Here is a 27589-nt window from a genome sequence, read left to right as displayed (position 1 = left end):
ACTACTCAACCATATGCAAATGGTATCTTTTCTCCATTTTACCCCACTCTCTCTCCACTGAGCTTTCACACTCTTGCCCCTATTCACCTGCCTAATTCCTACACAATCCTTCAGGATGTAGCTGTGCAAAACATTCCCTGACATCCTAAACTAGGGTGGTTTCCCCTACTGGGAATTCCTCTAGGACCCCATCACAGCATTCAGCACATGTATTCCAGTTTCTAGAACTCTCCCACTAAGCTCTACCAAAACTGAGGCAATGACTGGCTTCATGCCCCTATTCGTCATGACTCAACTTGTTGCAGATGAGAGATTTCCAATTCCAAACAGCTAACACAAATGGGAATTTATTGCCTCATAAGTGTTCAGGAGTGGAGTAGGTCTCAACCATAGCTGGAGCCCTCAGCTCTCAACCTCTACCTCTATCCATTCAGATTCTGTCTGTGAATTGGTCTTATTCTCTCCTACAATGGTCAGGCTTTCTCCATGTTGGGATTCAAAGTAAGGGGAAAGTCTTCTCTACTGGCTCCACAGAAGAGTCCTGGGAAACACTCAGATTTTCCTTGCTTGGGTATATGCCAATCCCTGAACAAAGGAACAGAGTACTCTGGCCAGGCCTGAGTTATTGTGGCTAAAGGGATTGGGCAAGGCCTGGATCTGTTATTAGAAGATGGAAAGGATAGGGACTTCCTTGGTGGTGCAGTGGTTAAGAATCCGCCTGCCAATGCAGGGGACACGGGTTTGAGTCCTGGTCCGGGAAGATCCCACGTGCAGCGGAGCAACTAAGCCCATGCACCGCAACTACTGAGCCTGTGCTCTAGAGCCCGCGAGCCACAACTACTGAGCCCGCGTGCCTAGAGTCTGTGCTCTGCAACAAGAGAAGCCACAGCAATGAGAAGCCTGTGCACCACAACGAAGAGTAGCCCCCGCTTGCTGCAACTAGAGAAATCCCGCACACAGCAACGAAGACCCAACGCAGCCAATAAATGAATTTAATTAATTAATTAATTAATTTAAAAAAAGAAGATGGAAAGGTTAACAGTGTTCTCAGAACAACACTTGCCACTGAACCTCTCTGTGGGTGCTCACGTTGTGTCCCCTCTATGTGCAGTGTCCTGGCTCATCAGACCGATTCCATGGAGCAGCTCGAGCCATAATCAAGTGGCCAGTTGTGAAATTGAGCAGAGCCTAGACACTTAACAAGCTAGGACTGAGGGCAGCCAAAAAACCCAGCCTTGAGACACCCTAGTTCCAAGAACATTTGGGAGAATTTTTGATCACGGGATAAGGGAACATGAAACAGTTCCTGAAGAGAAAGAGGAAAAATAAAGAAAAAATAAGGGTCAAAACCAAGAGTCAATGGCAAAACAGAACGATTTCAATCACTGCCTAAGCCTAGAACCAACTCTCTCACTGGCTGACAATGCCACATCTCTTGACTTACCCCAAACTAGAATGATGGCTTGTTTTTGTGGCTTCCTTGTACCATAATTAGTTTTCTTTTTATTTGTTTGCTTGTGTGTTGTTTAGAACCGGGTTTATTTAAAAAAAAAATTAGGTAGCATGCTACTATAATATGTTCAGAGAGAAACTGAACAGTCTGTGTGGTTTACTTTACTTCTCATAAAAAGGGATTTCTACTGACTGGGGAAAATTATCCAAGTGGGAAAGGAGTACCATATCCTAGTATGTTAAGATAAGATTACAAAATTCTCTGCATCAACAGAATGACATCCAAAGTATGCATTTCGAAGCCAACATTTTGCAGAGGAAAGAATACTATGCGCTATGTAAATACTTAGAGGAAGTTAGATTTTTTTTTAAGCTACAGAGATGAAGGTGGTACTGTTGGAGATACCTCTGTGGTATGATGATGGGCCAAGCTTTGTGACAGAAACCATTCATTGCAAGAATTTAAAATGCAGTCATAAAATAACCCACAAATACTGAATGCCTAACCAGCAGTCAGCTCTCGATAATGCTAAGGACACATTATTTTTCACTGGAGAAGAAAAGGTGGTTATTTTTCTAGCCTGTTAAATATATTGATGGCTTTTTAAGCAAAAGTTTATTACTGTGAATCTCCTTCACTTGAAAAGCTTATTTCTGACATTTCTCACCTCAACTCTTCGGGGAGATCATTATACTGATGGATTCTTAAGCTTGTGTTATAGGAAAGGAAAGCCTGGGAAGATTAAGCCATTTTTCCTCGGTCACTGCTATAGGAACTGGCTGGAGCCATGTCCTTGGATGACAGCAGCTCTTTGCTGCCACCTCAAATTTTGACCTTCAGTGACATTTCAGAAGGCCTGGGAAGTGTTTCAATGTAAACGGGAAGAAAAATACCTTAAGTTTTGGCATTCCCAAGCCTAGAGCAAGTTTTTCTGGAACCTCACAGAAATCTCAATTTTCAATATTTTGCTTTTGTTCAAAATAATGCTGCATATATTTCCAATAACCATGAGTATGAGTAAAGTTTGATAAATAATGAGCAGTCCCCCACCAACTTGTACAGGTGGAAATGGGCCCGAGGGTCACTCACCATTCTCAAATATTTATAGAACAACAACTGTGTATGTAGCGCTATCAGATGCCAGCATCACAAAGTCCCAGCTAGAAAGGGTCCTTCAGGCCAGCGGGGAAATAAGACAACTACATATGCAAAATGAAACAATAGTATAGGGCCATGAATCATTAAATGATAAATGAATGGATGGGCAGGAAGCGGCTAGTAATTGCTGAGAAAGGAGGTACCCTTGAGAATGGGCAGCTATCGTCATCCAGTGGAACCCGGCCACCTGTGTTCACATCCACTCCACCGTCTGCCACCCCTACAACCTGAAGCAAATTATTTTACCTCTCTTTGCTTCCATTTCCTGATCTGTAATGAGCCAAGATAGGGGTGGGGGATATGTAGAAGGAGAAACTGATACTTTGCCTTGTTTTCAACATGATTATATTCTTTACGGTTCATAGTCAGATGAACAAAAACCACTTTGACTCCGAGATGAACCAAAAATGTCTGATTCTGTCCCCCCAAATAAAGAAATCTTGACTATTTCCCATAAACTCCCTTAAAAAAGCAATTCTATCTATTTCATGCAACGTTGTCTGAAAATACATCATGACTTTTTTTTGAATTTTATTTTATTTATTTTTTATACAGACATCATGACTTTTGAGAATATGATAATCACTTGAGAAAGCTGTTTTTTACTGTGAACAGATATGTAACCTTGGCAACTTGGTAGGTTTTATCTGTTTAAATCCCTGTGTTTGGGTTTGCTGTGCCAGACCTTCTGAAGTTTGACTCTCCTGCATTCTTTGCAAGTAAACTTTTTCTTTCCTTTTGGAAATGCTCCTGTCTCTGAGCCTTCCTTTGACAGTAACAATAGTAACCACCCCTTAAAGCTATTATAAGGATTGAATTAATATTTATAAAGCACTTAGCACAGTGCTAGGCTTTTGTTCAATGATAAAGTGGTAGTAGTATGAGAAGGCTTCCCAGAGAGGAGCAGACTTTATCTGGTCCAGAAAAATGAGGAAGATTTAGATGGAATAGGGAAAGGCATGAGGGCAAAAATGTCACAGCCTGACTGAGGAACCCTGAGTAACCTTGTGGGAATGGAACAAAGGATTCGCTTTGAGTGTGGCAAGAGAGACGACACTGCTGGGAGTATCGGTTGTGAATTACACATTGAAGGGCACGGTCTTATTGGTGAAGATAATAGAGTTAGTGATATTGTTTGTAGTCAGTGACATGACCACACTCTACTGTAAGAAGTCCTTTTGTCCAATAATGCCTTTGGAAGCCAGAGCCCCTGTTAGTCCTGAATCGCTGTTTGAAGTTTAACTTGACTTTGCAAGCTGCCTTCTGCCTTTGCTGAAAATGAAGCAGACCATTGCTTCTTACCCACTCCCTCCAACCCCGACAATGCCAAAGTCTGCTGTTTCCTGGCAACCTGCTCAGAAGTCAGAATCGAAGCTATTTTGTAAACCAATTAGAGAAGCCACAATTAGCTCCTTTATTATGTCCTAATAGCATTTTTTTCTGCCCATCTTATTTGAGCAGAAAATCAGCTCATCATATAATTTCTGCCAGCGTGTTGTGAGCTGTGCAACATTCATTTCAGTACTGGTTCTAGAACTCCTCTGCCACTGATCACGACACTAATCAAGAAGCTGAATTCACATATGGACCAGTCTAGAGAACATGACTAATACTCTGTGAACTATGAGTCTGAAGCTTAATTCCCTTTTGCTTCTACATTTTGTTTTCTAACCTCTGAAATTCTACACTTCCTTCTTAATTTGATTTTCTAATTTTTAAAAAATCACTGCATCATGTACTGGAAACAAAGAGCTTTTCCAATTTTCTGCCAGTTAAAATCTTTGCCTTTCAAAATCTTTGACCCTACCTGAATCTTCTCATCCTGGGAGTTTTTCTGTCTTGGCTAAGGAGCTCATAAGCTTTGTGAATGTACTTTAATGAATGTAACTATTTATCTATAGCAGTTTTAATTTACTTATTGGCTCGATTAAATAATTTAGTCAGCATGGTATTGGGAAAAGAGCATTGAGTTCTTGTCCTGACTTGGACACTGGCTCATCACATGCTCTCAAACAAGACACCTACACACACTAAGCCTGACTTTTCTCATCTGTAAAACAAGAGGGTTGAACGAGACTAGACAATACCTAACATCCTTTCCAGCATTAAAATTTCATAATCCATGATCTCATGTGCATCTAATCAATCAAGATGTTCTAAGACAGATCACCTTACTCCGTGGGGCTACACTGACTGTGATCAAAAACTTCTGACAAGGCTGCCAACGTTCTCTGCCTCCCGGGGTTCACACCCTAATGCAATCCTCTTCTCTCCAGTGTGAGCTGAACCTCGTGACTCCTTCTATCCAACAGAATACAGCAAAAGTGATGGGATGTCATTTCATGATTAGGTGCAATACTGCAATGCAATCTGACACTAGCCGTCGGGAGTGACCACAGAGTCCACAGATTTACGGGCACAGACCCCAACAAAATTGCCCGCACTTTAAATGCCAGCCACAAGTTTGGGCATCCCCAAGCCACTGACCCTTCTAAGCAGCTGGCTCCAGATCCAGGGATTCTCACTACCCTCTAGGGTTCAACAGTTCATTAGAACAACTCACAGCACTCAGGAAAGTGCTATATTTAGAATTACAGTTTTATTGTAAAGGATACAAATTAGGACCAGGCAAATGAAGGCACACAGAGCAAAGTTGGGGAGGGCCTCAGATGCAGAGTTTTCATGTCCTCTCCCTGTAAAATTAGGACACAGCAACCTGACACATGTCAGTGCGTTCGCAAGCCAGGAAGCTCACTGAGCTTCAGTTTCCAAGTTTTTATTGCAGTTTCATTACTTGTCCTGGGTTGATTTAATCATTGGTTGAGCTCAGTCTCCAACCCCTTTTTCTCCCTGGAGGTTGAGCTAAAAATTCCAACCCTCTAATCTGACTTTGCATCCTTTTCATCTCATAAACTCAGGTATGGTCGGGGGTCCCACCATGAATAACAAAGACACTCCTATAACTCAGGAAATTCCAAGGATGTAGAGGTTATCTTCCAGGAACCAGGAGCAAAGATGAGAAAAATTCTTTATTACACTTTAGGTTACAAAAGATTGTAACCTTTCATCTTGCTAGCAGATCAAATCTATTACTGGTTTCGATGAAGCAAAAGGCAAGGTATTGAGGGAGGCCTCAGTCCAACAACCCTCAAAGAACTGAATCCAAATTATTAGAGAAATGCAAATCAAAACCACAACGAGGTATCACTTCATACTGGTCAGACTGGCCATCATCAAAAAGTCTGCAAATAATAAATGCTGGAGAAGGTGTAGAGAAAAGGGAAGCCTCCTACACTGTTGGTGGGAATGTAAATTGGTGCAGCCGCTATGGAGAACAGTATGGAGGTTCCTTAGAAAACTAAAAATAGAGTTACTGTATAACCAGCAATCCCACTCCTGGGCATATACCTGGAAAAGACTAAAACTCTAATTTGAAAAGATACATACTCTGCAATGTTCATAGCAGCACTATTTACCATATCCAAGACATGGAAACAAGCCTAGTGCCTATCAACATACGATTGGTTTAAGAAGATGTGGTATATATATATACAATGGAATATTACTCAGCCATAAAAAGGATGAAATAATGCCATTTGCAGCAACGTGGATGGACCTAGAGATTATCATACTAAGTGAAGCAAATCAGACAAAGACAAATATTACATGATATCACTTATAAGTGAATTCCAAAAAATAATACAAACGAGCTTATTTACAAACAGAAACAGACTCACAGACATAGAAAGCAAACTTATGGTTACCAAAGGGGAAGGAGAGGGAGGGATAAATTAGCAGTATGGGATTGGCAGATACATACTACCATATATAAAACAGATAAACAACAAGGATTTACCAGATAGCACAGGGAACTATATTCAATATCTTGTAATAACTTACACTGGAAAATAACTTTTAAAAAGAATATATATATCAGAATCACTTTGCTGTACGCCTGAAACTAACACGATATTGTAAATCAACTATATTTCAATTTTTAAAAAATCCAAAAGGAACTGAATCCAGTCAACAACCATGTGTGTGAAGTTGGAAGCTGATCCCTCCCCAGTTGAGCCTTCAGGTAACACCCTGATTTCAGTCTCATAGGAAATTATATATATATATATATATATATATATATTTTTGGCCACGCCGATGTGGGATCTTAGTTCCTGGACCAGGGGTTGAACCTGTGCCCCCTGAAGTAGAAGCACGGAGTCTTAACCACTGGACCACCAGGGAAGTCACAGCCTTATAAGAAATTCTGAAGCAGAGGACCCAGCTAAGCCCATCACAGATTTCTGACTCACAGTAACTATAAAATAATAAATATGTGTTGTTTTAATTTGCTAAAATTTTGGGATAATTTGTTACATAATAATACACATAACTACTATACTGACCACGTTGTGACTAAAAGACAGTGATGTCCTGAACGCAGAGAACCTAGAAGGTTAAACCAAATAAATGGATTTCCTAAGTAATGCTAAGTAAGTGAAAAAAATGAGATGGATCTGCTTAAGCAGAAAACTACTGGCATGGAGAGATTAAGTGACTTCCCTTAGATCAAACAGGAAGTAGTAAAGTGAAGATTTGAACCCCCAGTGGCCAGAGTCCAGAACCTGTGCAATAAAAATTCAAACTGCAAAACCACAAGATAACTGCCCAAGGTCCCTTACTATCAAGGCATTTCTCCCCCACAAGTTCTTATTTACATGCCATTGTTTCCAAAGAGGATATAGAGTGTCTCAGTAATCCTACAATGCACTGTAATAAAATTAAAATAAAATCTAGTGAGGAAATCAGAATGAAGGGACTATCAGGATAGAAAAAATAGAAGGAAGCTACGAGGGCTTATTCACTGGGTAGAGGTGGGAGCCACAAATTCTGAACTCTGAATTTCAGGATTCTAGAAGAAAAAAATATGATCAATTACATGATGCACGGTGCTCTCAGAAGTTTAAAGCAATTTGTTGCACAGGTAAAGAACAACTATTAAAATCAGAGAAAATTTGTTTCCTGCAGGCTCTCACAAAGGAAATAGTGTGTAATATAGTCATCGACAGCCACAAAAACATCTATAGGGAACAAAAATAATGTTATGCAGCTTCCTGCTGATGTCTCAACACATGCACAGATTTTAGAGTAGCTAGAAAAACGGATGCAATGCCTAGCTTCTCTCTCGTTCATGTTTTTTCTTTCTCAGTATTTTTTTTATTCCTCCTACTCTGATACCTGCTCTTTGGTAATTTGAGCATTAGAGAAAAAGCTGTGAAATCTTGGGCTGAAAATGAAAACCAAGTACAAAATCACTATGACAATTACTGTTTTCATAAAGAGGAATTGGAAGAGGAAGAAGAGGAGGATGTAGTTCCCTAAGTAAATCAACTGCTTCTTTCTTTTGGACAAACTAACCCTCCTCCATAGCTGTGTGCCCTGCATTCCGCCATCCCACTAGTCAAAATTTAAATGTGCTATTAGGACACATTAGATTCCAACACTTGTATGTTCTCCGTTTGCAGTTGCAGTATGATACTATTTGATTTCTTTGCTGTGAAAACTAAATCCTACAACAGCCCAGCTGGGAATGTCCTGCCTCTTGTAACTATTTGAAGTCTCTGGATAACCTATTTGAACGCTCATTACTTCGTGGATCCCAATGACCTTATAAATGAAGCTATTATGTGATTATGGAAGAGCTATTAAAAATAATATCAGGAAGCCAAGGGATATAAAACAAAAACATGAGTAATTGCTTTGGTCTGTGATCGTGAAATGTTTGGTTTCCATAAAAGGACAAGCCCTTTAAATCGAGGAAGGGAGAGGCAAAACGCTGTACAACTTCTTCCCAGAATGTCCTTTGGCAGATCAATGCCAATAGTTAGCCATTTAATTTCCATGTGATTGTTAGAAGAGACAAGCGATGGGACTTCCCTGACAGTCCAGTGGTTAGGACTCTGCACTTTCACTGCCGTGGCCGGGGTTCAATCCCAGGCTGGGGAACGAAGATCCCACAAGCCACCCCCTCGGACAAAAAAATAGACAAGTGATTCTCAAAGGTAAGGACCATCCCCCCCACCCAAGATGGGGACTTCTCAGAATTTGGAGAAGTGAACTATGTAAGTTGAAATCACATTATAATGTTCTAATATTACTTTACATTGGAAAAAAGGAAAGTGCACATTTTCGATATGAAAATGTCTGAAAGTAATTCTCAACAAGATCTTTGCTGCAGAGAACACAAAGAAGCACTGTTTCTCAAGGTCATAAGAAAGTAGGGGACATGGGGGCATGCCTCGCTATGGACATACCCTGTAAATCAGTATAGGATCTGAGATTTCTATCGTTATCAACGAGGACACAGACTTAAAAGTTGAGAAACGTGCTGGACAGTTGACCATGACTGATTCATCTTCCTCTCCCCGGCACCCATCATTCCATTTACACAAAAATCCAGGACAAAAAAATCCAATCTGTGATTATAGAATGCATACCAGTGGTTGTCCGGAGCGAGGGGTATGAGGAGTGGGGATTGACGGGAAGGAATGCGAGGGAATCTTTTGGGGTGATGAAAATGTTCGGTTTCATTTTTACTTTAATTAAAAAATACGTCATTGATTAAAAATGCTAACCATCAGGCTTCCCTGGTGGCGCAGTGGTTGAGAGTCCGCCTGCTGATGCAGGGCACACGGGTTCGTGACCCGGTCCGGGAAGATCCCACATGCCGCGGAGCGGCTGGGCCCGTGAGCCATGGCCGCTGAGCCTGCGCTTCCGGAGCCTGTGCTCCTCAACGGGAGAGGCCACAACAGTGAGAGGCCCGCGTACCGCAAAAAACAAAAAAACAAAAAAGCCTATTCAGTTACTCTGTCCATTTTTTAATTGGATTGTTTGGTTTTTTTGCTATTGAGTTGTATGAATTCTTTATATACTTTGGATATTAACCTCTTATCAGCTGTATGATTTGCAACTATCTTCTCCCATTCAATAGGTTGCCTTTTCATTTTGTGGATGGTTTCCTTTGTTGTGCAGAAACTTTATAGTTTGATGTAGTGCCACTTTTTTTTTTCATTTTTGTTGTGTTTGCTTTTGGTGTCAAATCCAAAAAAATCATTGCAAAGACTGACATCAAGGAACTTTCTGCTTATGTTTTCTTCTGGAAATTTTATGGTTTCAGGTCAAATTTATTTCTTAATTAGTATAAACATATGTTTGTTTTAGGGTTTTTTTCCTTTGTACTTATACCACCTAATTCCTCTAAAGTTATACTTAGTAAACTTTTTTGGTAGTTCTCCCTTTCCTGCTAGACCATAAGATTAATGAAGGCATGAAACCTGTGAATCTGGATCAGCAGTGTATCTCAGGCATAAGCACTTAACACAAGTAAGTGTGAAAAAATGTTTGCTAAAAGCTACAAGCTTCAGAAACACTGTCTCATAGAACCACAAATATTTTGTACGTAGTCTTATACTTGCCAATTCTGTTATATCTTTGTCCTTACTTCTTTGTGTTCTGAAATAACTTTTTATTTTTATGTTTTAAAATCATTTCTAAGATGTTACATCATTTTTCGGGGAAAAATCAGTTTTAAAGTACAATATGTTTATTTGGGATTTCAGAGAATGTTCTATATCTTGATTGTGGTAGTGCTTGCGTGAGCATGCACATGTGACATAATGCATCAAAATGTGTGCACTAGGGACTTCCCTGGTGGTCCAGTGGGTAAGACTCTGTGCTCCCAATGCAGGGGGCCCGGGTTCGATCCCTGGTCAGGGAGCTAGATCCCACATGCTGCAACTAAGATCCAGCACAGCCAAAATAAATAAATAAACAGAAACAAAATGTGTGCACTTTGCATGCAAATCCTACCTCTATAAAGCTGATCTTAAAGGGAAACTTAACAGGTAACCGAACTCTCGATCCCCTTCACCCCAACATTCCTCCCAGTGTTCCCCATCTCAGGAAATGTCTACTGCATTCTTTTATCCCCAAGGTCTCATCAGAGAGGCCATCCTTGACTACCCTAGATAAATAGCATTCCTTTTCACTCTCTATCCCCCAATCCTGCTTTACTTTTCTTCATAACACATATCCTCATCTTACGTATTATATACGTATTTTTTATCTCCCTTAACTAGAATGTATTTTGTATGTTTTGTTCCCTGCTGTATCCCAAGAACCTAGAACAGTACGTGGCACATTGAAGATGTTCAATACATTTCTGCAGAGTAAGTTAAAGAATCCGTTTTTCTTTCCTCTTCTCATTGAAAGTCCTCAGCCCACAAACATCTTAAAATTGACATTGCTAAAGCCCAACTCTAGAAAGAGAAAGCTAAAGCTTTCTCTCTGCTGAAAGCTGAAACCTGTGGCTCTCTTCATCTCTCTCTCCCATTAAACGGCCCCATCATTCACCTTGTTGCTAGGAACAAGGAACAAGGAATCATCCTTGATTCCTCTTTCTCTCATTTACCACCTTCAGTCCATCAAAGATCCTTATTTAGGTTTATCTCCAAAATATATCTTTAATTCATCTATTTCTTTGTATCTCCACTGCCACCATACTAGTCCAAGCCAACATCATCACTGCTTGGCTTGTTAAAATAGCTCCTGACTTTTCCACTCACATCACCCAATCCTCTCCCAGTTCAATCTCCACACAGCAGCCAGTGACCTTTTCAAAGCAGAACATGTTACTTCCCGCTGAAAAGACTACAGTAGCTTCCTGGAACCCTTAGAATAAAATCCAGTCTCCTTCCCATGGCCCAGAAGATTCTATGTGATATTTCCCCAACCTGTCACTTTCCTTCTCACTACCACCCAGCCACCTGGCTTTCTTTCAGGAGCACCAAGTTCATTCTGGTCCCAGGGCCTTTGCATTTGCAGTTCCCTCTGCCTGGCATTCTGTCGCTTGAATCCTTCACTTGGCCAGCCCCTTCTTGTCATTCAGGTCACAGCTCAACCTCACCTCTCCATTACCACCCTCCTGAACTGTTCAATCTCAATTACACTTTGCATGCATCCTGTCACATTCTATGTCATTGCCATCTAAGATTACCTTGTCTCCTTATTTGTATAATCATTTACTGTCTTACTCCACAATGAGCTCTATAAGGACCTTCTCTCTCTTGCTCCCCATGTCCTAGTGATTAGAAGAGTAACCGGCATACAGGAGGTTCTCACTAAACAGTTATTATACAAATAAAGGAAAATTCACTTTTAAATAGAAAGAGGTAGAGACATAAGTTTGCAAGCGTTTTAAACAGGAAACTAGGTAACCAATTTCTACCAAAGAGGAAATATTTTATATTCCAATATTCGACCCTTTAACCTTAAAATATTCACACTTTAATTCACTAATATCATTCCTGAGAAACTACCCTAAAGTTTTTTTTAAAGGTAAAAGCTATATACACAAAATGTTTATACCTCAGCTATAATGTAAATAAAAAGGTAGAAACAACCAAAATGGCTAATACTTGGTAAATGAGTAGGTAGATTACAGACATTTCACATTATAACTACCAACCCTCTCTCATATCAAGGAGAAATGTATCCGTTTTGTTAAAAAACAGCAGAACACAACTCTCTGTACTTTTCTGTTTACAAGTATGTGCAATGTGAGTGCAGTACACAGGGAATCACAGGGGCAAAACTACTGTATTAGAATGACAGAAGTAGAGATAATTTATGTTTTCAAACTTTTCTTTAATGTTGAATCAATTGATTTTTATAAGAAATTTCTTATACAAAACAAAATAATGTATACCCTCAGATCTCGTGGGACTGTTCAATAATAGATACTTGAAGACAGATTTTCCAAACTTGCTGGAAACAGAATTTCTTAGCATTCTTGTTAATGAAGGTGCCTGAGCCCCATCCCAGATCCACCGACTCCAAATCTCCAGCGAAGGTACCCAGGAATCCTTATTTTTAACAAGCACTGATGATTTGGCAACCACTAATTTAGGGCAGCAAACAACATCATCATGACCCGAAAGATTCAATGTAGTTTTCAGTCCTCCAGTTGGCTTGCTCCCATCCATAAGGATATGTTTCTCATTCCTCTGCATTCCCTCTTATTGAAGAACCTCAGTGAACCATCTTAATAAGCCTCTCAACCTACTTTTTCTATGCGCTCACAAAGTAGCAATGTTCTCAAGCAACACATGGTAAGAGAAAAGAAATGTGGAGGCTGACTTGGACTACTCAGTGAATTACAGGTAGAAAGTAGACCATGATATAGTTTATGAGATCTGGAGACAGAGCAAAGGAAGGTATTTTTTTTTTAAGTAGCATTAAAGTGACTGTGATGGTAGTTTAGGGAGAGAGTACTAATGGAAGAAGGAAATCGATAGGAACACCAAATAGACCTTCCTATGTGCCCCTGTTTCTCATTTCCTCCCCACCCCTGGCCCAGGGTAAGAGTGAGAGGCCCAGACCCTATCCAGGGACCCAGCTCAAGTTTTACTAGGCTAAATGCTGGGAAGAAGTTCCCAAGGGGGGTGTGGTGTTCATATACTCATTCCCAACGTGCGACAACATGAAAGGGTGTTTCGAGAGCCTGTCAAATGAACTAAGGATGTATAACAGGGGAGTCAAGAGAAGGAACAAAGGACAAAATGGGTCAAATGGCTCAGTGGCTAGGTCCTTGAATGGAGCAAACTCTTTAGACAACAACGCAAATTTGATGGTGAGGGCAGCAGAGTTCCTAAATGGCCTTCACTGTACTGAACAAGAGCGTCCTCCTACCGGTCATTGTGCTGGTCCCACCTGTAAGATTAGGTCCCTGACTGCCCTGGTTTCTTGTTTAACTCTGCAAGTTCACGTTTAGTGTCAGAGTCCCATCCAGAACATGATTAGCTCAGCTAGAGATTCTAACATGTGCCTTCCTCTCACTGCCTCCCCCCTCACCTCCTGCTCTCTGAGATGATTTCCTAGAACTTAGAACTACTTCTTAATTCTGCCAAATATTGCCTCAACCCACCGGACAAAATGTCCTCTGATAAGAATGTTGAGAGAGTGGACGGCTGGCTACCCATCCTTGGGGGCAGTTTCTCCAGCTCTGGTTCCACCTAGTATCCTTCATCCCAGCCCTTGACACTATACTTGATTCAACATAAGAGATGACCAGGGACTTCCCTTGTGGCACAGTGCTTAAGAATCCACCTGCCAATGCAGGGGACACAGGTTCGATCCCTGGTACAGGAAGATCCCACGTGCTGCGGAGCAACTAAGCCCATGTGCCACAGCTACTGAGCCCGTGCACCACAACTACTGAAGCGCGCGCACCCTAGAGCCCACACGCCACAACTACTGAGCCCACGCGCGGCAACTACTGAAGCCCCGCACCTAGAGCCTGTGCTCCGCAACAAGAGAAGCCACCACAATGAGAAGACCACGCACCACAACGAAGAATAGCCCCAGCTTGCTGCAACTAGAGAGAGCCCGCGTGCAGCAACAAAGACCCGACGCAGCCAAAAATAAAAGACATGACCAATACCCAAAGGACATCTGAATGATGCTCAAGGACCTTAGTTACTTGCATGCACTTAATATTTTGTAACAGGGCCAATGACAAAGATACCTTCAAAGAGGTAACAATTTCTTAATTCCTTCAGAGACAACAAAGCCTCAAGAAGCTCAGAACCTGAGCAGGAAGGCAGGCGTCTAGCTCTTTAAAAGCCCCTCTCAGGGTATGCAGAAAGGGGAACCCATCCTCCTTGTAAGCTGGTGCAGCCACTATGGAAAACAGTATGGAGGTTCCTGAGAACTAAAAATAGAGTTGCAACATGAACCAGCAATCCCATTCCTGGGCATATATCTGGACTGCACCCCTATGTTCATAGCAGCACTGTTCACAATAGCCAAGACATGGAAACAACCTGAATGTCCATCGACAGACGAATGGATAAAGAAGATGTGGTGCATATATACAATAGAATACTAAGCAGCAATTTTAAAAAAAAAGAAGAATGGGGCTTCCCTGGTGGCGCAGTGGTTGAGAGTCCTCCTGCCGATGCAGGGGACATGGGTTCGTGCCCTGGTCCAGGAAGATCCCACATGCCGCGGAGCGGCTGGGCCCGTGAGCCACGGCCGCTGAGCCTGAGTGTCCGGAGCCTGTGCTCCACAATGGGAGAGGCCACAGCAGTGAGAGGCCCGCGTACCGCAAAAAAAAAAAAAAAAAGAATGAAATAATGCCATTTGCGATAACATGCATGGACCTAGAGATTTTCATATCAAGTGAAATAAATCAGAATGAGAAAGACAAATACCATATGATATCATTTATATGTGGAATTTAAAATATGACACAAATGAACCTATCTACAAAGCAGAAACAGACTCACAGACATAGAGAACAGACTTGTGGTTGCCAAGAGGGAGGGGAGGTTGGAGAGAATGGATTGGGAGTTTGAGGTTTACACATGCAAACTATTATATATAGAATGGATAAACAACAAGGTCCTACTGTATGGCACAGGGAAATATATTCAATATCCTATTATGAATCATCATGGAAAAGAATGTAAAAAAGAAAGTGTACATATGTATAACTGAATCACTTTGCTGTACAACAGAAACTAACACAACATGGTAAATCAACTATAGTTTAAAAAAAAATTTTTTTAAGCCCTTCTCACTGGCCTTCTGCTTTCTGAGATGTATTTGAATTGAGCAGCTGGGATCTGAACCACAATTGTTAGTTCAGACCCCATCAGATTCAGATATATACCAGGCACCCCTAGTCTGCAGCTCTTGCCATCTCATTTTCTTTGATAAATTCTTGACTTTAACTCCCATGCCATGCTCCCAATTCTACCATCCACCCTCTCAGCTCTTGGCATCTTCTTTTCTGACATGCAATACATTGGCTTTGCTCCTTAACTCTGCCCTCACTTCCCAATGTGGCTCTGATGCACTACTGTACCTGCTCCCCATACCTATGTCCTAACATGTGCCCCCACCAGTAGGTATGGGACAATGACCAGGGGACAATCAAGACTGTAGAAATGCTGTATGTGGTGTTTCCATCTAAAGTTTTCAGGCTTTTCTCTATTTTAAGCTTCAGAATCATTCCAGCTTGCTGTTTAGGGCTTGAGACTCCAAACCATGGTGTCACATTTCGATGAAGCCTAGGAAAGTATGAAGCAGTTATTAATGAGTCATGGACCATCGTTTCTTTTGAAACCTCTGTAGGTAGGAGTCTCTAGTTAGTCTTGAATCAGAACCACTTTTGATCTCGAAGCTTTGTAGATCAGGATCTGCCTTGGGGAATAATATCCTTCAGACTTCACAGTGCTGTGGCTCACACTGGTGACAACTCCTCTACCACTGCCCAACCCCTGCAGACGTTGAAGAGCTGACCCCCGCCTTACACTCCAATGACTAAGAACTGTAAACGCCCCCCTCCACTCTGCATCATGATCATTTAATCTAATTCATTGGATATTTGTGAGCATCTACTCTGCCAATGCACCATGCCAGCTACTCGAGGCGTACAAAGATAAATGAGACAAGTTTGCTTTGAAAAGAATTACAAATCCAAACTTAAGGGGAAAGAAATCAAAAGTATTTATCAAAAAAAGTGGGATGACCTATTCCCCACAATGCTTTATGAAAATCACAGAAGTAGAGGTCAGTGCCTGAAAGCCAGAGAAAAGAAGAGTTCTTAAATAGTTAACGGATGAGAAAATCTGAGTTCTAACAGTACTATGAACCTGAGTACACAATTATGCAACCTAAAAACAGCAGCTTCCTCATCGATTATGCCATGGGAGTGGGGGTGGGAGGACACATAAATACAGAAAAGCCAACCCTGTAGCACGCCTAAGGAATAGGTGTGGAGTTTATTTACAGTGAAGATTCTCAGAGTTTCTGATTTGGTAGATCTTAGGTAAGTCCTAGGAAACTTCATTTTTAACAACCACTCCAGATTCTTCTGATGAAAGTTTCTGACCACAATTCTGAGACACGCTGACCCATAGCAACAGGAGATAGGGACAGATCATGCCTAGCTGTCCCAACACTTAATTGGAATATCGAGATTCAAATATCCTGCTTCCCTGCTATCAACTCATCATCTCTCACCATCCTTCATTAAAATGTTGTCTGAATGTGCGATAAAGGGCCTATAGCAAGTGAAGGAGCCTGACATTTAAGCTTCCTTTGCTTTATGGTAAATCCACTTATGCGAAGAAGTGAACCATGGAGTCAAGAAGGTGGAGTCCCATGGTGAGACTAGTTTCCTTAAAAGAGGAACAAGATAGCCAACTCTCTGCTCTCCACCATGTGAGGACACAACAAAAATATAAGCATCCATAAACCAGGAAGTGTTCCCTAACTAGACACCAGATCTGCCAGAACCTTGATCTTGGATTTCTCAGCCTTCAGAACTGTGAGAAATAAAGGAGTTTTTTTTGTTTAAACCAAAAAAAAAAAAGAAGTGAGCCATGGAAACATCTAGGTAAAGGACTTTCCAGGGAGAGGGAATGACCTTGAGGCAGGAGAATGTTGGGCGTGAGGAGAGTAAGAGGCCGTGTGTCTGAAGCATAAGAGTGATGAGGAGAGCAGTAAACAATGAGGTCAGAGCCGTCATGGAGGCCAGAGTTTGTCAGGTCTTGTTGGCCTTTGTAAGGACTTTAGCTTTTACTGAGTAATGGAAACTATGAAGAAGAGAGATGGGATCTGACTTATGTGATAGTAGGGTCACTCTGGCTGCTGGGTTGAGAATAGATGAGGGAAAATGCAGGAACACCAGTTAAGAAGGCGTTACAATAACACAGGCAAGAGGTGATGGAGGCTGGAACAAGCAGTAGAAGTGGTGAGAAGTGGAATATTCAGAACATATGCTGAAGGTAGAGCCTGCAGGACTTGCTGATGGATTGGATGTGGGCTGTGAAAGAGAAGGGTTAAGAATGACTTCAACTCAGGGGTGCAGGGTTTCTTTTTGGAGTAATACAAATGTTCTCAAATTGATTGTGGTAATGGTCACCCAACTCTGTGAATACACTAAAAGTCATTGAATTGTACACTTTAAATGGGTGGTGTAGGATATTTAAATTATATCTTAATACAACTGTTTTTTTAAAATAACTTCAAGGTTTTGGGTCTGAGCAAGAGGAAGGATCAAGTGACCATTCATTGAGATGAGGAACACTGTGGAAAGAGCAGGTTTGATGGAGCTCAGTTGGGGATACAGCCATTTGGAGATATACTAAATTTGAGATGACTATTAGACATCCAAATGGAAATATTCCTTAGGCAGTTGGATATTTAAATCTCAAGTTCACAAGAGTGGATGGGGCTGGAGATATGTTTGTTTTAGAAGGCAATAAATGAGACCACCTAGAGAGTGAATATAGATAATAAAGAGAAGAAGGCCAATGACTGAGCCCTGAGACACCCCAATATTAGGAGATCGGAGAAATGAAGAGAGAATGAAAGAAGAGACTAGTCGGGTAGAAGGAAAACCAGGATGATGTATGACCTGAAATATAGCAGGCACAGCAAGTATTTTAAAGAGGGTAGAACAACCTTCTCAAATGCCTTTGACAAGTCAAGTAAGATGAGAACTAAATATTGGCCATTGGATTTAGCAACGTGTAGCTCCTGGAGATCTTAATAAGAGCAATTTTGAAGATGTGGCCAGCGTAAAAGCCTGACTGGAGCAGAATCAAGAGAGAATATGAGAAGAGAAATTAGAGGCAGGAAACATGGCCAACTCAAGAAGTTTTGCAGTGAAGGGAAGGAGAGAGATGGAGTAGTAGCTGCAAGGATATGTGAGGTCAAGAGCTGTTTTTTGGGGTTTTTTTTTAAGATGGGAAAACTAATGGCATGTGTGTATGCTGAGGAGAAATATTAGGTAAAGAGAGAAATTTTAATGGAGAGAAAGGAAAATTGCAGGAATGATTCCTTGAGTAGAGGAGGGAAGGTGGGATCTACTAGGGAAGCAGAAAGGTTAGCCTTCTCTGGGAGCTAGAAAATTCATCCAAAGTAACAAAAGAGAAGGCAGAGTACATGGGTAGGTACAGGTCAGTGGGTACATGTGGGATGAGAGCTTGTGGAAGTTCTATTTTGATTGTTTGTGTTTTGTCTTTGAAGTAGTTAAGAAGCCAGATCAATAACTGAACGCAGGTGGAGAGATGGAGGAGTATTGAAGGTTTGAGAAGAGAGGAGAAGCTGTGAAATAATCATTAGAAAAAATGGTAGAGGGCTTCCCTGGTGGCACAGTGGTTGAGAGTCCGCCTGCCGATGCAGGGGACGCGGGTTCGTGCCCCGGTCTGGGAAGATCCCACATGCCGCGGAGCGGCTGAGCCGTGAGCCATGGCCGCTGAGCTTGCGCGTCCAGAGCCTGTGCTCTGCAACGGGAGAGGCCACAACAGTGAGAGGCCTGCGTACCGCAAAAAAAAAATTCCAGTCACTGATAATGACAAGGTCTACCACATGACTATGAGAGTAAGTAGCTGAGATAGAATGGAAGACAAGACCACTGGGAGCAGAGGGGAGGTTAGAGAAGGTGTATTAATCAGGTTTCTTATTTTCTATATTTTACTGATGCTTAGACATCTTGGGGCATTTCAACCTGGGGAAGGACTGCCTCTCCCAGGATTTGCATATTCCTAGAGATAGAAAACAACTTGCCTTTGAACATGTCTTTGATATGCACACCAACCAATTCAGAGTCCAACCACCTCCTTTTACCAGCCTCTGTCAGTTCAGAACACTATCCCCTTGCCCTAAATAACCCCAGAGCCAAGTACAGGACAACTAGAGACAACCTGGTAGCCCAGAGCCTGCTGAAATTATTCAAGCTATCCAATCCTAAACTTGGTCAACTTGCCTATCTCGCTTCACCCATCCCTTCCCCCGAAAAAACACAATAAAGGCCCTGGGCCATACTTTCCCCTCTGTTCCTTCTGCCTCATAGCTGATCGTGGTGCTTCCCCACATGATTTCACATGGAGTAGCATGGAGGTTGCCAAGGGCTGGGGGCAGGGAGGAATGGGGAGTTGTTGTTTAATGAGCACAGGGTTTCAGTTTTGCAGGATGAAAGTGTTCTAGAGATTGCACAACAATGTGAATATTCTTAACACTACTGAACTGTACTTTTAGAAATGGTTAAGATGACAAATTTTATGTTATTTTTTTTTTACTGCTATTAAAAAGGAAAAAAATACATGGTTAATTAGAATCCATAGAAACCCTCAAAACTCTTTTTAGTCTATGAGTTCACCTTTCTTTCTATATGTTACAAATCTGCTAACAAATAGGAAAAACAATGTCTGGTTTTAGTTTCCTCTTTTCATATATAAAGTCCATCTTCCTGTGGAGGTGCCACTGAATAGCTTAGCCCCCAGCATACCTCACTGCACCCAACCCAATCTTATCCTCTCAGAACACACCTTAACCAGGAAAGCAGATGGATAATGGGGCCAGGATAATGTACAGTGACTATATTACATTACAGTAAATTGACTTGAACATCTTTAATCTAAGGAATTCTAAAGTCCACCCATTTGCTATCTCAGCTCATCCTCATATTAATTTTGTGAAATAAAGAAGGAAGGTAATATTATTCTCTCATTAAATATGAAACTAGAAACACACAGATCTCAAGATGCGTAGGTCCATCCTGTACTAGAGATCATTATCTTGCAACGATCCTATGGTACGCTGATGGTGTAAAAAACACATTTAGAACTCAGAACTCCCAGAATTTCAAATATCTGTTTTAGTTACAAGTATTTGTTTTGATTGGGAAACATCTCCAAAACAAGCATTGGTTTCAATAATTGAAACAAAGCAATCATTTGTTTTGAAACTTTCTCTTTTAAAAAACAATATGTAGGGGCTTCCCTGGTGGCGCAGTGATTGAGAGTCCGCCTGCCGATGCAGGGGACACGGGTTCGTGCCCCAGTCCGGGAGGATCCCACATGCTGCGGAGGGGCTGGGCCCGTGAGCCATGGCCATTGAGCCTGCGCGTCCAGAGCCTGTGCTCCGCAATGGGAGAGGCCACAACAGTCAGAGGCCCGCGTACCGCAAAAAAACCCAAAAAAACAAAAACAATATGTAGCGGCACAGATCCAATATACATAAACAGAAGACAAGTTAAATGGGCTTACTGGCAGGAAGTGGTTTAAATCGTTTCCAAAGTTTTATTCTGTTGTTTAGATCGGGGTCAGCCTGGCCTAGATGTTAACTAGTTGACCACATGTGGAGCGATAAGGGAGTAGGAAGACTTTTCACAGGTCCATTTCAAACAAAACAAAACTGCATATAACTAGTCGATTTATCCAATAGACGAAGGGAGTGATGATTCACTTCTTAAAGGATTTTCTTTTTTTTTTAATTAATTTATTTTTGGTTGTGTTGGGTCTTTGTTGCTGTGCGCGGGCTTTCTCTAGTTGCAGTGAGTGGGGGTACTCTTCGTGTGGCACGTGGGCTCAGTAGTTGTGGCTCGTGGGCTCAGTAGTTGTGGCTCACGGGCTCTAGAGCGCAGGCTCAGTAGTTGTGGTACACGGGCTTAGTTGCTCCGTGGCATGTGCGATCTTCCCGGACCAGGGCTCAAACCCATGTCCCCTGCATTGGCAGGCGGATTCTTAACCACTGCACCACCAGGGAAGCCCCTAAGGGTTTTCTTTATAAAGATAAAGCACGATTCCATTTACAGAAATTCAATTTCAATCCAACCTACCAAGAAAGTACATAACTCTAATAAAGCAAGGTAGAAAATGAACTCATTTCAGATCAAATTGTAACAGGTTCTATGAAGATATAGCAATACGCTAGGTAGAAAAATGAAATTACAATCTATTAGTGGAGATAAAGTTAACAGATTACAAATATGCACATACTTAGGCATAATTGAATGCTAAGCAATCCTAGGGTAGAAGAACTAAAGAAGTAACGTCAAATAATTTTATGATCTGCAACAATGATGGGTAAAATGACCAATAGTTTACATACCCATGAATGGGGAAAGGACGCCAATGCTAACAAGCTAACCACTACCACCACCTCCAGTTCATCTTCTTGCTTTAGTTGCCACTCCCTTTCCTCTAGCCCTTAGTCACGCCTAGCTCCTTCTGCAGTTTCTACCATGCAACAATGAGATTCCAAACCAAAGCAGGAAAAGAAAGGACACATTGCAAACTTAAAGATTAAAGACCCAGAACGAAAGACAGAAAGCTTCAAAATTTAGTGATTTGTGCACCTTTAATCTTTGTCACAGGACAGTACAAGGATACGTAATGTACAACGTGAGAAATATAATTAACACTGCTAGAGGTGATATATGAAAGCTGTTAAGAGAGTAAATCCTAAGAGTTCTCACCACAAGAAAAAAAATTTTTCTACTTCTTTAATTTTGTATCTGTATGAGATGATGGATGTCCACTAATCTTATTGTGATAATCATTTCATGATGTATGTAAGTCAAGTCATTATGCTGTACACGTTAAACTTATACAGTGCTGTATGTCAGCTATAGCTCCAGAAAACTGGCAGGAAAAAAAAAAGATAGTACAAACTCTCATATGCTCTTCATCTGGATTCAGCAATTGTTAACATTTATCATATTTGCTTTATTAATCTCATTCTCTATCTATCTACATATTGAACCATTTAAGAGCAAATTGAGATATCATGCTCCTTTACCCCTAAACACTTCAACGTGTATTTCCTAAGAAGGACATTCTCTTATGTGACTGCAGTAAAATTATCCAAATCAGGAAACTTAATACGATTGCAATATTATTATCTAATGTATATTCTATATTCAAATTTTGCCAATTGTCACAGTAATGTTCTTATTGCGCTTATTCCTACTCCATGATCCAATCCAGGATCACCTATGTTTAATTATCTTGTTGCTTTAGTCTCTTTTAATCTGGTTTTCATAGTCTTTGTCTTTCATGAAATTAACCTTTTTTAAGATGATGGGATAGTTACCTAGATTTGTCTACCTCAAATACAGGTTATGTATTTTTTGGTAGGAATACCACATTATGTTATGTCCTTTTTAAGATAACACATCAGGAGCTGTATAATATCCATTTCCCCCCATAACTCATGATGTCAATTTTGATCATTTGGTGTGGTGGTGTCCACCAAATTTCACTATTGTAAACCTTTTTATTTTGTAATTGATAGGTAATTTATGGGGATTATTTTGAGACTATGTAAATATTATATTCCACATCACACCTTTACTTTCTAGTTTTAGCATCTTTTGATGATTCTTGCCTAAATCAATTTTTTATTGAGATACAATTCACGTATTATAAAATTCACTATTTGAAAGTGTACAGTTCATTGGTTTTTAGTATATTCACAAAGTTGTGCACCAATCACCATTATCTAATTCCAGAACATTTTGTCACCCCAGAAAGAAACCTTTCACCCCTTAGCAGTCATTCCCCTTTCCTTTGCTCTTTCCAGCCCCTGGGAACCACTAATCTACTTTCTGTCTTTGTCGATTTGGCTATTTCAGACATTTCATATCAACGGGTTCATACAAAACGTGGTCCTTTGTGTCTGGCTTCTTTAATTGAACATGTATTCAGAGTTCATTCATATGGTAGTTTTAATCAATCCCTCATTCCTTTTTACCTAAATCAATTATTACTATGGTTCTTGAAAAATGATGATACTCTACATCATTCCATCGACACTTACTAGTTAACATAATTTTTATCTCCCTTTATCAGGAAAGCACTTTAAGAAAATTGGAAGCACTTTAAGAAAATTGCACGATGAAGTTCATTTTAGACAGGGTTCCCTTGCCCTCAAGTCGTTTCCAATCTTAGAAGAAAGGGCTTACAAAGACTATCTTTCTTCTCTGCTTCCCACTTTAACAAGCAGCAATGTATCTCTCTCGTCTGTCATCCACGGGCTCCTCCCCCTTCTCCAGGTGCCCCTCCCCGGCGGCTCAAGAGGCGGAAGTGACGCACAGGAAGTGTCCCTCTTCCCCTTGCTGTGGGAGGAAGGAATCAAACCCCCAAGATGGCGGCGGCGTCGGAGGAGCGGATGGCTGAGGAAGGAGGCGGTGGCCACGGCGACGGCGGCTCCCCTTCGGCCATCGGCTCTACCCAGCGACTGCCCCCACCTCCCCCGCCCCAGGCCCCGCAGCCGGGGTCCCAGGCTCCCCCGGTCCCGGCGCTGGCTCCGGACCAGCTGCCTCAAAACAACACGCTCGTGGCGCTGCCCATCGTAGCCATCGAAAACATCCTCAGCTTTATGTCCTACGACGAAATTAGCCAGCTCCGCCTGGTGAGGCCCCCACGGGACCCCCGCCGCCCTCTCCGCCGGGCCGAGGTTTGGGGAGGGCCCGAGAGGGAAAGAGCGTTCCCCGGGGAGGGAGCCCCTTGGGAGCCGCAGCCGGCGCCAGAGCACCGAGTGCGCCCCTCCCGCCCCAAAGTCTCTGTCGGGGCCGGTCCGCGGGTCTTGTCCGGATTTTGCCCTTGCTTTGGGGCTGGGGGCGACTGCGTGCGGGAACTTGGCCTTGGGGGGCTCCGTGCCCCCCACCCGGAAGCGGGGCCGCGGCCGGGGAGGCAGCGGGAGCTGGGCTTCCCACCTCCTCCCGACCTGAATGTGGACCCCGGAGGGGTCTCGCCACCTGCCTTTTGTATATCACCCTCCAGCCCCCGGCCGGAGTTAGGGGGCCAGCACTCCGAAGTAGGCGAGATGATCCCAGCCAGGTTTGGTTTGTCTGCGAGAATAACGTATTGTTACCCCGCCCCCCCCCACGCTAAGTTTTTTTGTTGCAGAAAATAAAGTCGGATCGGTCGGTCCTCCCAAAAGCCGGTAGAGGTTTGGAGGAATTGGAACGTAGCCTCAACCCCAGCGCCCTAGTTGACCAGTAAAGTAGAGCCCTGAGAAGTGACTATTCCGGCTTTGCCTCACCCCTGATACTTCCCACCCATAGTGAAGCAACTTGCCCCTTGAGAAGGTTTTTTTTCTTTCCTGCAGTTCGTTTTGTAACTAGTGATTTACTCCCACCCACCAGCTTTAGGAGAGGTTTTATACCTTAAAATCACAGTAGTTTAGTCCATGATTTATGAAAATAAATTGCCATTGGGATTTTCTTCATTCCAGAAGTTTCACTGAAGGTTTGATGAATATCTTAGTTCAGTCAGGTATTTTGCTTCCTTTCAGTGAATTTAAGTGGTAAGGAAATTGAAGGAGGTGGACATTTTGAAATGATTGCAGACCGATTCTGTGTGGAAGCTAAATCTGTGGTCGGGTTGTTTTTAAGAGGACAAAGACATATTGCTGAATGTGCTGTGTATAGCATTTTCTTAATAATCAATATGCCATATTTTAGGTGTACACCTCCAATCTAAAATTGATTATAATTGTATTTCTGAAAGTATACTTATTTTTTAAAGGAAGGTTGTAAATATTCATTCAAACTGGTGGACAGTTGTTGGGTTTTTTCCTTGTCAACACAGCACATTAACCATGCCAGTCTGCAGGATGGAAAATTCTTCATTTGAAAAGTGATATTTCAAAATGATTGTCCCTTAATTTCCAGGACATGTCATCCAGAATTTCTTGTAGAATCTTAAATATTCCTTCAGATTTTTATAAAGGATGATGTTTGATCAGAATTCATGGTATACATTCCTGGTGTCTGGAAATTGGGCATAGCATTTGATTGAATTGAGCCTTTCAGCCAGACAATGCCTTTGTAAAGCTTGGGATGTTCACAGTTCTGTTTTATAAGTGTTGAGGAAAACTGGGGGGATTTGTTCATTTGTTGGTCATTTTATTTTTTAAAAAATTAAAAACGTTTTTAAAGGGGGGAAAACCAGCCTGTCCTAGGGGACAAAGTTAAAAACACACCCCACAATTTATTAGTAAATGACATCTCTTTCAAGTGAAGTATTCAGCTGCATTCTTCATTTTTAAGTAGTTTTCTATTCTAGTGTTTTAAAGATACAAATTTGTAGTTTCAAAGATTTTTTCCATAAGGAGTCCATTACCACCCCTCCACTAAGGAGTCCCTTACCACCCCTCCACTCCTACCCCCCAAAAAGATTCTGCTGCCAGTTTTACATCTTAAAAGATGGTTTTTTTCCCTCTGCTTTAGTAATGGGGAACTATTTATTCCTTTCTTAAGGTTAATGGATAATTTTTAGATTAAATGGATAATCTTTTGTGGGGATTTGGAAGTGTCTTTGGTTGTAGATTCATTGGTTTGATGTCATAAGGTACAATTCAAGTAACATGAAAGATTCTTTCTTGCCACTAGATGTCAGCATTAATTTAATTACGATCATTTAATGAAATTGGCTGCCTAGAGATAGTGCTTGTTAGGTCTTTTACAGGCCTTTTCTCATTTAAGTGACCATTTATACCTAAATGCTGTTTGCCAGAAAATCAGTAGCAGTGTGTGTGCTGCTATCTGGCATACAAATTACATAATTTCTTGAGTGGAGTTAGGTTGGATATAATTGGAAGAGAGTGATATTAATTAAGAACAGAATTGGTTTCCATAAAGCTAAATGTCAACTATTCAATGGTTGATGAGCTAGTTTATTTATTTTTCAGGTGTTTCTTTTTTCTTCCTTCCCAATTTACTTGCCTTATTAGGACCTCAGTCATAACTATTGTTAGCACCTAAATTAGAGGACAGGTGCTTGATCCATGTGCTTAACCACTCTGTATTTTCTTGAAAAGATTTGCTCTAAGTTGAAATGGCTAAAATAACATTTTTCAATTGCAGTTTAGTTGATAATTTGCTTCCTGTTGCCATGAATTATTGAAGTTTGACTCTCCAATTTAGTTATTTCCAAGGGACTGTCCAAATGCCTTATTAAATTGGATTTTGTTTTGTTTTTTCTGCCATTGACTATTTGCTCCAAAAATGTACATGGAACTTGGAAATCCTGGTTACATAAAAATAACTCTTTAAATATTTAACTTCTCCAATATATTTAAAATTAATTGGATGAACACAACTTTTGAAATGACAAAACATGTACTTTGAGTTGTTCTGCCAATAAATCACACAAGTTTGTGCTGATGCAGCATTAGATCGTCACCTAGGCCTCCTTGGCAGGTATGAGAGTTTTTGAAACAAGTGGCACAGGTTAAGAAGTGAGGTCCTACAGCTAGTTACAGAGCAGATCAAAGCTAACTTTAAACGTATAACTTTGACTCATGAGTACAGTGTTCTCGCTCACTGAAAAAATGAGTATGGGAGGCTTTAAAAGTTCTTAGGGAATTCCCTGGTGGCCCAGTGGTTAGGACTCCTGCTTTCACAGGGGGTTGGGGTTCAATCCCTGGTCGGGGAACTGAGATCCTGGAAGCTGCGTGGCACAACCAAAAAAAAAAAAAAGTTGTTTTAGGGAGAGCCTATCATACCTTCTCCTCTGTGATTCTAGTGGAGCTCCTATAAAGTTAATGGAATCCCATTAGTGGTTCGGGACAAATTTGACTAAAAGTTAAATTCAGAAGTCCTGCTTATTATCTGGAATGAAATTTTCCAGTTGGTAACAAGGTACATAAATATATGCTTTTGTCCCAAGATATTTCTCTAAAGCACTGTATCTAGTTAAGTCTATTACCCATTTCTAGTTCCTTTTACATCTTTTCTTCAAATGTGTTTGAAAACTTCAGTTGTAGAGAGGGTTGATTGGTAGAAAATATGAAGGAAAATGGGAAACCATTACTTGTTTTTTTAAGTAGGCAAGCTGTCTTCCTCCTATCTCTTGCTCTATACCAGTAGTTCTCAAATTTTTTTGTCTCGGGACCCCTTTACACTTTTAAAAGTTATTGAGGACCCTAAGAGCTTACCTTTGAAAAGTCTAGAAAACACAAGAATACACAATGCACAATTCCCTTAGCTGTCATCACATGTCATGTTACCTCTAGAAAATTCTGCTGTATCTTGTGAGAGAATAAGCATGAAAATGGCAAATAACATCTTAGTATTATGAAAATAGTTTAGCTTCACAAACTCTTGAAAGGATCTTG

General features: G+C 41.3%; 1 protein-coding gene and 1 long non-coding RNA gene across 2 annotated transcripts in view; one reads left to right on the top strand and one right to left on the bottom strand.

Annotated features, from left to right (window-relative positions):
* The window catches only part of LOC117201768 (uncharacterized), a 112280-nt gene that overhangs the window by 18830 nt on the left and 65861 nt on the right, over window positions 1–27589 (bottom strand). The gene's annotated exons all lie outside the window — the stretch shown is intronic.
* Window positions 23579–27589, top strand: part of FBXO28 (F-box protein 28) — a 30956-nt gene continuing 26945 nt past the window's right edge. The window contains exon 1 of the mRNA XM_004270999.3: window positions 23579–23878. Coding sequence (XP_004271047.1) covers window positions 23612–23878 — 267 coding nt within the window. The 5' untranslated portion in view covers window positions 23579–23611. The remainder of the gene's footprint in view (window positions 23879–27589) is intronic.

Source organism: Orcinus orca, chromosome 1 (genome assembly GCF_937001465.1).
Source record: "Orcinus orca chromosome 1, mOrcOrc1.1, whole genome shotgun sequence".
In the NCBI taxonomy this organism is placed as follows: Eukaryota; Metazoa; Chordata; class Mammalia; order Artiodactyla; family Delphinidae; genus Orcinus; species Orcinus orca.
The sequence above is the reverse complement of the archived record's forward strand: the minus strand, read 5'-3'. Positions and strand labels throughout refer to the sequence as shown.